Here is a 15,173-nt window from a genome sequence, read left to right as displayed (position 1 = left end):
TTTCTAAATTTTTAGTAATATGATGCAGGGATTCATTTCAGAATGAATGTGACATATACATTTAACAATGGAGACAATAAGGTGAAATATAAAATATTGTGTGCCATTTTCATTTCACCACGTGAAGAACATGCTCTGCTCTGCCCTACAAGGTTGGTGTCCATTGGGGAATGCTAGGTCAGCATGCCATAACCCTAAAAAAGACCCCTAAAAGGAACCAAAAGTCAAAGGAGGAACAAATCATCTGGTCTTTACCAGACTCTGAGAGCATGACACATGAAATACAGGAAATATCGGCAAAATGAGTCATACAGCATTATTTAAAGTCTGTCAAAGTTCAGGTGATCTCGTATCAGATGTAAATGGGATAGTGGGCATGATAATATAAAAAGGGCATTCTGTCCAACCCCATGATGCTAGATAAGTACCTAAAGTAAAATTGTGTAATCTAAACATTAAGACAACAAATTAACATCCGATCTGGATATACAGTGTGCGCCATTCATAAATTACTGCAGGTAACATTGTTGCCTTAATACGAAAAAGAGTCTGTCGGGCTGTTTGTTCTAATCAATGAAGGACGGAAGTGGTCAGTCAGACCTGAGGGTTGACGTCCAGGATACAGGTGCGTCCAGTGTTGACCACTTGATGGATGGACTCGATCTTGGTGCCATAGAGGTTGCCGTCATATTCACCGTGTTCAAGGAATCGCCCAGCCTTAATGTCCATCTCCATCTCTAGTCGTGTCACGAACTGATATGTCTGGCCATCGCGTTCATCCTCCCTCGGCCTCCGAGACGTGACTTAGTGAAAGATGTAAAGAGACTATTTTGCACTTTTTCATGCATTTTTCTTTTCTTGTCTCAAATCCACTTTTATCATTTGTATGGGAAATAAAAATAAAGAATTTTAAGGCTGATTTTTTTTGCCATTAAAAATGAAATATTTACATGTAAAGTAAGAGTAATAACACTGTTACACCTTGCCTGCACTAACAACACTCTTTATCAGCCAAATACAAAGCCTGTTCAAAAGAAAATCGCCCAGTCTAATATTTTACACACTTTATTCCTTTTATTAGCTCCAGTCACCATGTACGTGCACTTTGTAGTTCTACAGTTACAGACTGTCGTCAATCTGTTGCTCTGTATGCTTTCTTTCACAGCAGGGCTGCTGGAGTCTTAAACACCTCATTGACACTGAAGGACTGAGAATAGTCCACCAACCAAAAATAACCAGCCAACAGTGTCCTGTCCCCACAGCTGAAGGACTAGAGGATGACTAACAAAACTGTAACAGATGAGCTACTATGATTTAACATTTACAAGGTGGACACACAAAGTACATGTGTCTAATAGAGTGGAGTGGACAGATGAGTGGACACAGTGTTTAAAACCTCCAGCAGCACTGTTGTGTCTGATCCACTCATAACAGTACAACACATCAGTTTCAATGCAGCACTGAGAATGATCCACTACCAAAATCATACCTGCTTTGTGGTTATTTCATGGGGGTCCTGACCATTGAAGAACAGGGTCTAAAGGGGCTAAAAATATATGTAAAGCAACAGATGGACTATATTCTGTAATTGTAGAAATACAAAGTGCTCCTGTATGGTCGGTGGAGCAGATAAAATAGACAATGAATGTTGAATATTAGGGTGCAACCTTTTGTTGCCCATGCAGTGTATAAATGTGTTCATGGTTGTGATATACCATGGTGGGGAGAAAGAATATGTAACTGATCTTATGGCTGAATGCAAGTATCTCTAATAATGGGTTGAAGTGACATAATATTTAAGGAATGGGTGCCATGCAGGAGAACAATTTTCTGGTGTAAGAGCACAACACTAATGTAAATTAATACAGAAAACAGACACATTTATGTCATAAACAGCTCCTTTTCCTGTGCTGGAGAGAGTTTTACAACATCCAGAAACACAGAGGATCTCACTGTGTAGTATAATGAGGAGAAAATGACCATTAAAATCTCTTAGCTACTTTTGCATTTTTGTCATAAGATCTAATGAGAAAACTGTTAGAACGTCTTGCGTTTCTCTGCTCTTCTGTCTGTATCTCAGTGAGTTACTCATTCACAAATCATATACAAGCTTCAGTAATTTTCTTATTTTACTCATGTTTTGTTTTAGTGTGTAAGAGACTACATACACAAGCCATATGTTCTATTGTCTCAGTCTTATCCTCTTTTTCACAGAGTACGTAATCTGATCCTGCTGTCCCTCTGGATAATTTTTTATCGCGACGGTCTGTCTAGAGTATTTCTCTGGTTTTGCTTAAAGTTTAAAAAAAAGTAGTTCTTGTCTGAAATTGTGAGTGATCAGTGATAAATTTTTCATGGCCCAGAGAAGCCAAGGCCGAATCACAAATGACTCCTTACGAGAGCTGTGCCTTATCGTGCCGTTAGCGATAATATCGTCATATTATTTAAATGATTTTAAAAAATCAATATTGTGATAATCGTGGTATTCTGACTTGTTTATATAATGAGTCAGCCAATCAAAAATTCTGTATTTGTTTTGTTATTTACAGTGAAACCTTATGCACACTCTAAACTGTCTGCACTTTGGTTGTGTGCAAAATCTGAATATTGCTGAGTTACTGTTGTTTACAAAAACAAATGTTTTTTTTTGACATTTTTTGTCACTTTGTCTGAATGTTTAAAATGTATTAAACCTTTTTAATAAGTAAAGCCACTTAATACTATTAATATATATGAAATATATTTAAGTTAACATTAATATATATTTATTTTGTTGCAATATTCTTTTCTTAAAAATTGATAACATTATTTTTCAGTGTTTTGTCGTATAGCCAAGTATACTGCTATCACCACAATAACCTGAAATATTGTGATATTACTTTAGGGCCATATCGCCCACCCCTACTCCCTATACTCTCCGCAGGGCACCACTGGTTATAAAATAATGGTTTGAGCACCCACATAATTATATGCAGAAATTTATTTTTGTGAGCTATAATATTCAGGTTTCCTTGTTGAGGGTCTAATATCACAGTTTTTATTTAGTTGTGTATTTGAGTAATGAGTAGGTCCCCAATATGGCAGCTACTCTTTATTGTGACATCAACTGCAACCCATGAATACTTGAAAGAACCATCCTTACAGGTATTGTACAGAATATTATGTTACTGGACTTCACAGGCTGTGTCTGTGGGTACTCACATGGTACAGTTGTTCCATAGCGCGTGGGATGGAGCACCATCAGTCGGTTCTTTAGGCTTCGCCGGCCCACTCCCTGAGCTCCAATCAGAATGAGAGTTTTCCTCTGGAACGGGGGCATACATGCTACTTCCTCATAAATCTGCAGCTCATGCCGGTCGAACTCTGCTCTCCAGGCACAATAACATGGACACATCAAGCTTTTAGCAGCTGAAAACACTGAGTTATTATTGGAGATCAAATTACAAAACAGCTCACCTGCATTTTTAGCCGTGAGGTACATCATTTTTTTCTTTTTTTTACTACTCACTGTTCCACACAGGATTCCTGACAGTGGAGGGGAAAAAGGGTGTGATTCCTATAATTGTCCACAAGAGGGGACTCCAAACAATGTGCCCATGGAGGGATTAAAAATGGTGTATATACACACACACACACACACACACACACACACACACACACACACACATATATATATATATATATATATATATATATATATATATATACCACAAGTTGTCTCATCAAAACATATATTGCACTATATATTTTAATTATTAAATATAATATATATAATACATTATAATTGATGTCAGTGTACACCAAAACTACATTACAGCATATTTAGATATCTAGATATTTACAACATACCTGTTCCATCCCAGTCCTTTGGAACAAAAGCTTTCCTCTTCTCCTCCAGGAACTGACTGGGGATGAGTCCTGTAGCTCCTCCCACCAGGTGACTTGCCTGTCAGTTCACGCAAATCACCCAATGAAGCATCATCACTTAAGTCCAAACAAACAAATGCGAATGAAGGCAAATCCAAGGCCATAAAAATCCTACCTGCCACCAGTTCGGATCCTCTCTGTTCACTATCTGAAGAATGTCCCCCCTCTTAAAGGCCATCCCTGCCTCCTTGCAGGGGATCAGATTGTCATTGGCCGGATTGTAGTCAAAATGTGGCTGCACATAAACCTGTCAGACAGAGAAAGACAGATCATGAGCGATTTCTATGTGGTTCAAACTTCAACTGTTCATTATGTTCATAATTACATATGATATACTGTAGTCTCACCGTAGATACCAGACTCTTAATGTGAATGATACACACCTACAGCTTTACAGGTGTACTGCCTTATAGCAGTTAAGGACCATATTTTTAAAATTAGGCCTTTTCAAATGTATGATTTTAATACAAAGTCAGGCACAAACAGATGTTTAAATACCATTTGATAAGCCTGCAAACCACACAAAAACTGCACATGTATTTAACAGGAAATTACACAAATCCCTCAACAATTCAAAATTGTGTGGCAGTTTTCAGATGTGAATCAAACATTGTGGATTTCTCTTACCTCTCAAACACAAAATGGCCATTCAGTGGTCTATCATGTGTTGCACGAATGTTAGGAATCTCATATTCTCTAATTAATTGAATCATTTCTATGTATACTTTTGAAATTTCTTCTTGTATTTTCTTTGACTTGCCACATTCCAATTATGCCCAGTCTCTCTCTCTCTCTCTCTCTCTCTCTCTCTCTCTCTCTCTCTCTCTCTCTCTCTCTCTCTCTCTATATATATATATATATATATATATATATAATTCATTCATTCATTTATTATCTGTAACCGCTTATCCAATTCAGGGTCGCGGTGATAAATATATAATATAATTCATAAAGTAGAAATAATGTATATATTTCATTTGTATGGTACATTTAAAATATGACATTTTAAACTTATTTCTAAGTGTTTGTAAACATGCTTAAAATTTTCATTCAGGAGATACATATTACGCCCTTGAACAGACAAACCTTTTATAAGGTCTCAGTGACAGGTCAGTGTGAACACAAGCTGTGCAGCCAATTTGAGAACCCATTCACATTCACTCACACACACACACACACACACACACACACACACACACACACACGCACGTACAGAGTCTTACACTCTAGATCAGATTTTAAAACCCAAATCCTTGGCCAACATTCCAGATGCATAATGTCATTTGGGTGGAAAGGGCAAAGGAGTGAATTCAGTGAGACAAAGTTAAAGAAAACTATCAGACAGCATTGAATATAAACCATGACCAAAAGTGTGTGGAAAGAGGTTCAACAAACATTTCTTCTGAAAATATGATCATTAATAGGCAGTTTGATTGCTGCTCTGCTAAGAAGACTTTATATCAGCTTCTCAGAACAGATTTGTCTGATATTTCTATTTGGATGTAATTGCATTTAGCCGTAAGTGCATTAGTGAAATCTAGTACTGATGTCGTGTGACACATTCTGGATCACTAAACCAGTTTAACTGAACTCAGACCAGTGTTATTTGGATGAAACTCCATCAGTTCTGATAACAATGTTCAAATACTCCAGTGCTGGTGGATTTTATACCGCTCTGGTCAATGCTTAGCACTGGGCAAAATGACATTAGGCGCAGGTTTCAGTTTGTTTTGATGTATTTCTGAGGTGATTATACATACTGTGTGTAGAACATGTCAACCCCCACAATGAGTGAAACATAAAGAATAAATTAATATTATATAAGTTTCAAAAACCTGTAGACATAGACCTACACTTGAGTACAAATACAGAAAAAGAGTTTTAGAACAAGAAAGGACATGTATGTATGTATGTGTGTGTGTGTGTGTGTGTGTGTTTGTAAGAGAGAGTGTGTCTATGAGCATGAGAGAGAGAGAGAGAGAGAGAGAGAGTTCTGCCCTAGATAGCATGTGGAGTGTTATTAATAGGGCTCACAGGGAACTCTTTCGAGCACATAGCATCATGGGATACCATCATGTGACTGGCATGTCTATAGTGCACATGGGAGAGTGGGAGCTTGTGTGTGATCTGTGTTAGAATATAGGGAACGTTTAAAGAAATGCATTTACATGGGCACAATAGCTGAATTTATAATATTGCCTGGTGAAATGTAAGTGTCAAATTGTAGGGTGTGATGATTCATATCAATAAATTGTGAAACGCTGATTTGAAGGTGGTGAGTTTATTAGCAATTATGTAAAATATTCCATTTGATTTGCTAATGTTTTGGCTAAAACACGTATCATTTAAAAGTTCTCCAGTGTTTTCTTTGCACTCTGCCATATAACAAAACCCAGATGAAATCTGGGTTTTTATTCAGTTGTTTTATAAGCAATATTTATTTATCATATAGGTGCAGTGATCTAAGCATGGATCCTATCACCAAGAGATCTCCAGTTTATCCTCAATAACACCTCCAAGAAAACAGGAACTGTGTTCCAACTGTGCACTTAATACTAATTCTAAGTAAGGTTTGGGTATGTATTATTTTTACATTTATCAAAATTGAATATATTTAAAAATCCAAAGTGCATACATAAAACCAGTTGATTTTTTAATATGGTAATGATGGACACTACTGTTCCACAATCCAGTGGGGTATGGAAAGGGAGGAGCTTCTCATGTCTAGAAACTTTGGGCTCGGTTTCAAGTAGACGAGGGACATGAATATATAGCATATACATGGTTTTAGATATAATCCACTATTTTAGTGTCGAAGCCATTGTTTTATGACCTACACTCTGCACTACGGAGGGTGGAGTGGGATATTTGAGTTTCATTCATTCATTCATTCATTATCTGTAACCGCTTATCCAGTTTAGGGTCGCGGTGGGTCCAGAGCCTACCTGGAATCATTGGGCGCAAGGCGGGAATACAGTCCCTCACAGGGCAACACACACACACACACACACACATTCACTCACACACTCACAGACACTTTTGAGTCGCCAATCCACCTACCAACGTGTGTTTTTGGACTGTGGGAGGAAACCGGAGCACCCGGAGGAAGCCCACACGGACACAGGGAGAATACCCCAAAGTCCTCACAGACAGTCACCCGGAGCGGGAAACAAATTCACAACCTCCAGGTCCCTGGAGCTGTGTGACTGCGACACTACCTGCTGCACCACCGTGCCACTATTTGAGTTTCAGGCTTAAAAAAAAAAAAAAAAAAATTAAAAACAGAGTTTCAGCTGCAGATGACATGACTCGCCATACCAAAGCAACAGTTCATCACGTCCTGTTAGTAAGAAATGGTGTTGTATGTTAATATTTTGTGTGTTAGCCTACCAAACTCACTTTTAAGGTTAGTACATAGTATAGTATGTTGTGTCAGCAACAGTTGAAAAAGAAGAAGAAGCTGACTTCACAAAATGTTACAGGAAGCATGTGCTTCCCTCACCCTCGTAGGTTGATAGCACTGTAAATGACTGGGGAGTCTTAGCTAATGTGTGGAACTGGCGATGACTAAGCTGGGTGAGAAATTCTTTTATAGTTTTATTGAGTTTTTTTTCTTTCTCTATTTGAAAAAGGGCAAGTTCTTCAAGGGTTCATTAGAAAAGACAATGGTAAAAAAAAACTGGGACAAAATTGGGACAGCAAACACAATCTGGATCTTAGAAAACCAGTAAATGGGGAAATCTGTTAATTAGATTTTGTGCCATATATTCCTTTAAATAGTTTTTGTCTATGATGAAAAATCTTTTCCACATCATATGTCCAATGATTTAAAGACACCCGTTATAAATTAGATTAGAGCTTTTACATCTCCAAAGAAAAGTGTAAAAATAAGATCTAGAGCATTAGCAAATGAGCCTCAGGCCACTATACCCAATGCCAAGCATGTCTTAGGAGGGTATATAGTCCCAGAGCACAGTGGTGTGTGGCACTGCAGTTTTGTTCTCTGGAGTGATGGAGCTTCATTCAATACCACCTACATGAGCTGGACTAATTATCCAACATCAGTATGAGACCTCACTAATGTTCTTGTGGCTGTAAGTCATTAAAACTTCACAGGAATTCAAACAAAAAACAGATCCAAACCTTCTATCGTCACAAAAGTTACAGAAAAATAACAATACGTTCTTAAATTTCAGGGGAAGCTATATTGGGCCATTATTGTGAATTAGATCATCATGGAATTTTAATACAATATAAAAGGCAAATAGGATTTTGAAATTGTACAAAAACAGTGAAATTATTAAGACAATGTGAACACACTATTTCATAGAACCTTGCTGGTAGGTATTGTGCTATACTGTCCATTTTACCTGTGGAGGAGAGGGAGCGTCTCTGTAGCTGGGCAGTATTTTCAGGGTGATCCCTCCACTGCAGTCCTTCAGCATGTCCTGCAGCTCTGTGGGGTTGTTGCCCACTTCCTTTCCATTCACCTCCTTGATGATGTCACCCACATGCAACAGCCCCTGCCTGTCAATCATCCCTCCGTGCAGGATCCGAGCAATCACCAGGTCATCCTTCTCCACCCGAAATGTAACACCCTATCAGAGACCAAAACATAGAAAACAAATGTTATTGTTTCACTGTTGTTGTCCATAAGTTTCCTGATATCATTCATTCATTCAGTTTTCATTGTCTGCTTATCCATTTCAGGGTCTCATTGGGCCCAGAGCCTACCCAGAATCACTGGGCACAATGAAGGAACACACCATGGACAAGGCACCAGTCCATCATGGTTTTATTAATTTAAATGCATTAAAAAATGTTCCTTTACTAAGGTCAGTTTCTAACTTTCCAAATAAATTTGAAACTACATGTCCAAAACGGGGCGGCTCGGTGGCGCAGCAGGTAGTGTCGCAGTCACACAGCTCCAGGGTGACTGTCTGTGAGGAGTTTGGTGTGTTCTCCCCGTGTTCGCGTGGGTTTCCTCCGGGTGCTCCGGTTTCCTCCCACAGTCCAAAAACACACGTGGGTAGGTGGATTGGCGACTCAAAAGTGTGTGTGTGTGTCTGTGTTGCCCTGTGAAGGACTGGCGCCCCCTCCAGGGTGTATTCCCGCCTTGGGCCCAATGACTCCAGGTAGGCTCTGGACCCACCGCGACCCTGAATTGGATAAGCGGTTACAGATAATGAATGAATGAATGTCCAAAACCTTTCCAGAGACTCCTTAAGCTACTTTAAGATGAACCCACTGCTGTAACATGTATTCAGCTAGACACACACAGTTTATAATAATATAAATAGAAATGTGCTGGCCAAACGGATGGGACATTCTGGAGCAGGTGCACATGAGCCTAAGATCACCATGCACAGTGTCATGTGTTGATAGTAGGTTATAAAACCCCCAAACATTGATCCGTGGAGCAGAGGAACTGTGTTCCCTAGAGTTATAGAGATCTATCAAATACCTTCATGAGGAGATGGAGTTCTGTTTGAGATCCAGAACTAGTCACTAATGCTATTATGGTTGAAGGCAATCAAATCCTTTAATAAGTATAAAGCCTTCCTAGCAGAGTACAGGCTAATAAAGCAGCAAAAAGAGTGTATAAATAAAATGAATATTATAACCTATAATTGTAGTACATTATAGGCTAAATTATAATGAAGAAGTTACACAGAATAACCTACAGCACATGGATGATCCAGAAGTAAAGGCACAACTCACCAGAGGCTCTCCTTCTTTCTTGCGTATGCCAATCATTCTGACTGCATCGGCCTGCATGAGGGCATTGTTGACAGCAGCCTCATTGGTCATCTCTATAGGGGGAGGAGCCTCATAGCATTTGGATGCCACCATGTCATGGGCCTCCAGGAGAGACTGAAAGAATTGGTAGGGGCACCATAAACATGACAAAAATGTAAAGTATAGGTAGGATGATCTTGGGTAAGGTGCGCACCTGAAAGTGAGGTTCTTGAAGGATTCTGGAGAGTTCGGCAGCGCCATCGTCTCGTACGCTCAGGCCACGAATGTCCCCCAAAATCTCACTCACCAGCTCCACATTATTCTCCTGAACTGCCTCTAGCTTAACATCCTCCAAACGTTCGTGTGCCTAACCACACACACACACACACAAACACACACATTTTTGAAACAGAACTATGGATACCTCAGTGTAAATGCCCTTTTTTTCTTATCAAATGTGTTCATATTTTTATTTTGCATTTTTAAATGCCTCCTGGTTCATCGTTTTCCAAACACATAAATTAGTACATTTGAAGGACCATACATTATTGGTACTTTATACTGATTACACGTTGTGGGATTTTTTTTCTGTGCTTTGCATTTCTTAAACTCTCATTTATGTAGGTTACCTTGGCAAGAGAGCGGACAATGGGGCTCTCCATAATTCCTTTGAGGAAGATCAGGTCGATATCTTTGGCCCCAGTGGAGATGGGCAACTCCCCCAGGTTTTCCAACACCTGCTGCATAGCTGCACAAATACAAAGAAACAGTCATCACTGTCACATAGGCACAAAGACAAGCCAACACACACATGCATATCACAGCCCACCTGACACTTACCTTGGCCTTTCACTACCCTCTGACTGAGAATTATCTGACCAACTAATAGCTCCTCAGTATTGAAAAACCTTTGAAGACTCCAAAGATTCCAAAATACAAAAACATCTTAGTTATATTATAAACCAGCACAGATTTTTCTTTAATCTTTGTATATTATAAAAAAAACGTTATTGGGAGTGGCTTGTAATATGTTTTGGAATGAAACCCCTCAATTATAGACCATGGCCCAGCTCTTATTTTTCCCATCCCGCTCCTTGTTCATTATTGGTTTGTTTCCGACCAGATGTGCATAACACTGATTCTGACATGGTGTGTGCTGCTAACATGAATGTGTCATGCACGGTAGTGTTACTGTAGTTATTAGACATGTTAGTGTTTCTGCTTGGTTAAAATTGATCCAACACTCAAAAATATTGGCTCTGGGTAAAGATGGTTCAGAAGTGATTAAAGGCTAGAACAAGACCAATACAAATTGCACAATGTGGAAAAAGGGATACTGTCTCTGAATGTACAACTACAATGTGAATCTGAAAGGTAGGTTTTTCTAAGTGGCCACTATGTTTACACAATATGGCTGCCCTGATACAATGCAGTCAGCAGAGACTGAATGACACAAAACCACAAACAAATGCACACACTGCTGACTAAAACAGTAGATATCACACATCCACGCCAATGTTAGCACAGTGACTGCACAGCAGATTGAACACAGTATCAAACCACATCAACTGATATATACCTCAGGCCAAGGGAACAGATGTTTTATTATTGTATAATGGTTCCGGACAGGCATTTTGCCTTAAGCACACACACCCACACACACATTATGAACTGTTAGTCTTTTACATAGACTTACATTCATCTTGTCAAGCTTCACCATTACCTTATCCATAAGTAATACTAGCTTAACCCTAAATGTAAACATGTCTACACCTTAAAATGTAATCTTGTATATTGTGGGAAAGAGAAGTGAGTGTGTAAAAAGGTTTGTGTCCTCACAATGTTATATATTACACACACACACACACATTATGGAGTATCAAGCTATTATGTTTTGCACTGACGGAATTAGAAAATGATTTAATTTTATTATGATAAACTTTACACTGGCACTGGTCAAAACTGAAAATACTGAAACTTCAAAGTTATGAAGAAATATGTAACTAAAAACATCACAAAACATGAATGTGTGCGGTTTAAGACTTCTTTTTTTTAATGATCTACAGATTCAGACTATTGTAATTCAAATATATAATCCAGTACTTTCTGTAAACCTAGAGCAAATACAAACACACATACACACACACCACTCTTTTTGCATATATAAAATTGTGTGGTCACAAAGAAAAAGCTATATTTATCGGGATATATTGGAGCTACTTCCTGCAGCATCAGACAACTTCAGTTTGCGATACTAACACAGAATGTTAATAAGATAAGTTACAATTTAGGCACAGCATGTGTTTATTTTGATATTACAATTTTAATAACACACTCTGATTAGAAACTAAGAAAAATGTATATAGTACCAGATCTATTATCTTCATCCTTGTGGTGGCAGTGGACTTTCATTGTTAAATAAATAATCTGTATGGGGCATATTTTTATTATGTATGGATTTACAGTACATATGTTTGACCTACATTCTATAAAACAAACCCTTGTTTTTGTGTGTGTGCATGTGTGTGTGTGTATGTGTGTACACCGGCATGTGTGTGTGCATGTGTTTTTATGTAGGAATCACATCAGGAGAAAACCAATCAGGTTTTATTTTTAGCAGACATCTCACTGTACATTACATTGTAAATATGTTACAAACACAGCAGACTAACTGCCACACAGAGGATATACAGGCTCAAATGAGCAGGAAACCTAGAGAAGAAAATTACAAAGAATGCCACACACAAACACATCAAGAACAGCATTCCTTCACACAACCAATCTTAGCCCTATAATGAAACACAAACACATATTTGTGGTCACTGAGAGATCTGTGTTCAGTTAACATAATTACAGTTCACTCAGAATCCATAGAGCTACACGACACAAGTGAATGGAGAAAAGCCTTCCTTAAATCAACACTAGACATGAAAGCAACTCATTTAATAAACGTGTTTTTAATATATATTATTGTATTTGTGTGCTCACACTTGAATTCACTTCATCAATTAAAATTTAAAAATCCCTTGTTTTAATAGGATTTATTAGGAAATAAACTAAAATAATATAAAATAAAAGCATTATTTATGTATTATCATCATTCATATTTATCATTAGTTATTCTTTTTTTGAATTCATATATTTCTTCCTTATCATATTATTATAATATACAGACATGTTCATACACACACATACTGTATATGACATACCATTTGCTTGTGTTGTGATGTTCTAAAAAATGCTCTGACGTGTGTAGGATGAGCCAATTCTTAGACACAACATACAGATTTTGTCAGTAGAATGAATGGACTGAAAAGTTATAACAACAACCTGTGTTTTGATAATCTTATACCTCCTTAAAATATGGCTTCCATGACATTATTATTCTCGATTATTGTTGCATCATGCATTATGCTCCAAAGGACTTGTACTGTTCAAGTTTGCTGGGCATGCTAGCATGTTAGCATGAAACAATATCACTTCCACGAACTCTGAAATCTATGAGAGGAGCACTGTGTTCTACAAAGGTCAAGCGTAGGTCAAGGTCTGATGGCGTATTAGCTTTACAAGTCAAACAGAATCATGAACCAACACAGCGCTTTACAATGGAGCAGGGTTTGAAAATACCGCTAGACATTCATGCTCAATTATGCTAGCTTCAACAGATGTTTTTACTGAACTTTTCAACTTGGATCTGTCTTTGGTTTGGCACACAAATACTCAACATCTTAATGTCACATAACAGGGAAAAACACCCTTAAGCTACACACACCACCCATTAAAATCTCCTCAGTTGGCCAGTGCATGCTGCATCCCTCCCTCACTATGTGTGAAATGTCTGCTGCCTAAATGCTACACAGTGGTGAGAAATCTCTTTAAACACGCTGATAATCCCTCACTGACAGAAAATTTCAGCTAGCAGCTCTATTGGCTAAAATCAATGCTAGCAAAACAGTCAAAATGTTCACCTAAATCTAGTACAGAAAAGAAAAACACTGTATAGACAAAAGAGAATGCAATTTTGATGCTAGTAACACTGGAAGTCTTAAAGGACCACAGATGCCCTCCGAAGTGCCCTCTAAATGTAAAATAAACCAAAAACAGTGAATGTTACCAGTACCAGATTGTAAAATATAATCAGTCTCAAATCATCATCATCTTTTCCGCTTAATCCATTTCAGAGTCGCAGTATCACTCTCAAATATACCTTTTAATAGTCAATATGATAAAAAAGATTTTGAACTATTTTTATTAACACATACATTATGAAAATGTCACACAATATACAGGATGCCTGGTGCTTGGGTAAACAAATAAACATCAGCAATAATTAGATTCATAAAATAACAATACACTCTATTAACCCTGCCCAGATGTGACAAGAAGTGACCTAAAAACAAATAAAAAAATGTAACTCGTCAAACCAGAGTATGGATATAATAATGCTGCCTTGCTAGCTGGTTATGTCCAGCTCTCTGTTGTTGTACAGGAACTGATCTGCCAATCGCAGGAATTCCCTCCCATTTCCCCACAATTCTTTAACTCATAACATAATTTTCTATCTTTGTACAATTATTCTTTGTATTTCATTAGCTGACAACTTGTGACTGTTTTCATTCAATGTGATAAGCGTGCACAGTAGCCTTGTAGAAGCTGACCCATTTCTTTTTAAATGTTGCCATTTACTTACACAGTAATTTAATGGATTTTGAACCACCTTGTTGTTGCTTACATTTTTCACTTTTCATTTTATCTTTGACAGAACTCATCCCAAATACCTTCAGGATAAGTTGGAGTGGCTTTTGTGAACCAGAACTAAAATAAAAATACAAGCAAAAAAAGAAAACAGTTTTTTTCAACAATGTGAAGCAAATAAAGGTGAAGCAGAGAGGGATAAAACCAAATCTCTAACCTCTGGAGGAATCTGCCCCCTCGGCACGCTGTGCAGACCCCTCTCCAGTGCCCCCCGCATCCGATAGAGACCCAGCTCTGTTTGAGAATGTTTCGCCCAAGGCTAGGACCATCTCTTGTTTAAAGTCAAACAACTCTGACCCTGACCGCACACACAACACCCTGCCCAACTCTAACCCAAGCCTGGAAGATGACTACAGATTACAGAATGGAAGCAAAGTTAGAGAAATTTTAGATGGAAGAAATAGATCCAGAAATTCAAACAGCAGCCAGTCTTACACAGATGCAAGTACATGCATATTCACTCTGACCTGTTAGTTTAATAACCCCCTCACACAAATAAACCCCTCCCTATAAACTCCTAATCCCACAATCCTCTCCTGCTGTGTAGTATACCACTAGATCCACCCCCTCAGTAACTGCCCATCATCTACCACTACTATGTACCCTCTAAAGCCACCTCATCTTATGTAAACCATCTTATATAAGCTTCTATTACAACAAAAGCTGGCCAAGGATGTCATATCACACTATGTCTTCCTTTAACACACCTCTCATACCACCTTCTATCTCTCCCCTATTTGTCTGTCTGCGCC

General features: G+C 38.2%; 1 protein-coding gene across 4 annotated transcripts in view; it reads right to left on the bottom strand.

Moving 5' to 3' along the window:
• Positions 1 to 15,173, bottom strand: part of pals2b (protein associated with LIN7 2, MAGUK p55 family member b) — a 32,554-nt gene that overhangs the window by 3,731 nt on the left and 13,650 nt on the right. For all 4 annotated transcript variants that reach the window (XM_066675126.1, XM_066675128.1, XM_066675127.1 and 1 more), the window contains 9 exons: positions 10,296 to 10,414; positions 9,881 to 10,033; positions 9,649 to 9,801; positions 8,298 to 8,525; positions 4,043 to 4,174; positions 3,850 to 3,946; positions 3,457 to 3,525; positions 3,202 to 3,363; positions 601 to 803 (listed from right to left, as the gene is read on the bottom strand). In XM_066675126.1, the coding sequence (XP_066531223.1) occupies positions 601 to 803; positions 3,202 to 3,363; positions 3,457 to 3,525; positions 3,850 to 3,946; positions 4,043 to 4,174; positions 8,298 to 8,525; positions 9,649 to 9,801; positions 9,881 to 10,033; positions 10,296 to 10,414 (1,316 nt within the window). The remainder of the gene's footprint in view (positions 1 to 600; positions 804 to 3,201; positions 3,364 to 3,456; positions 3,526 to 3,849; positions 3,947 to 4,042; positions 4,175 to 8,297; positions 8,526 to 9,648; positions 9,802 to 9,880; positions 10,034 to 10,295; positions 10,415 to 15,173) is intronic.

The sequence above is a fragment of the Hoplias malabaricus genome, chromosome 6, assembly GCF_029633855.1.
Source record: "Hoplias malabaricus isolate fHopMal1 chromosome 6, fHopMal1.hap1, whole genome shotgun sequence".
Classification (NCBI taxonomy): domain Eukaryota; kingdom Metazoa; phylum Chordata; class Actinopteri; order Characiformes; family Erythrinidae; genus Hoplias; species Hoplias malabaricus.
This window is presented reverse-complemented; position numbering and strand designations above follow the sequence as displayed.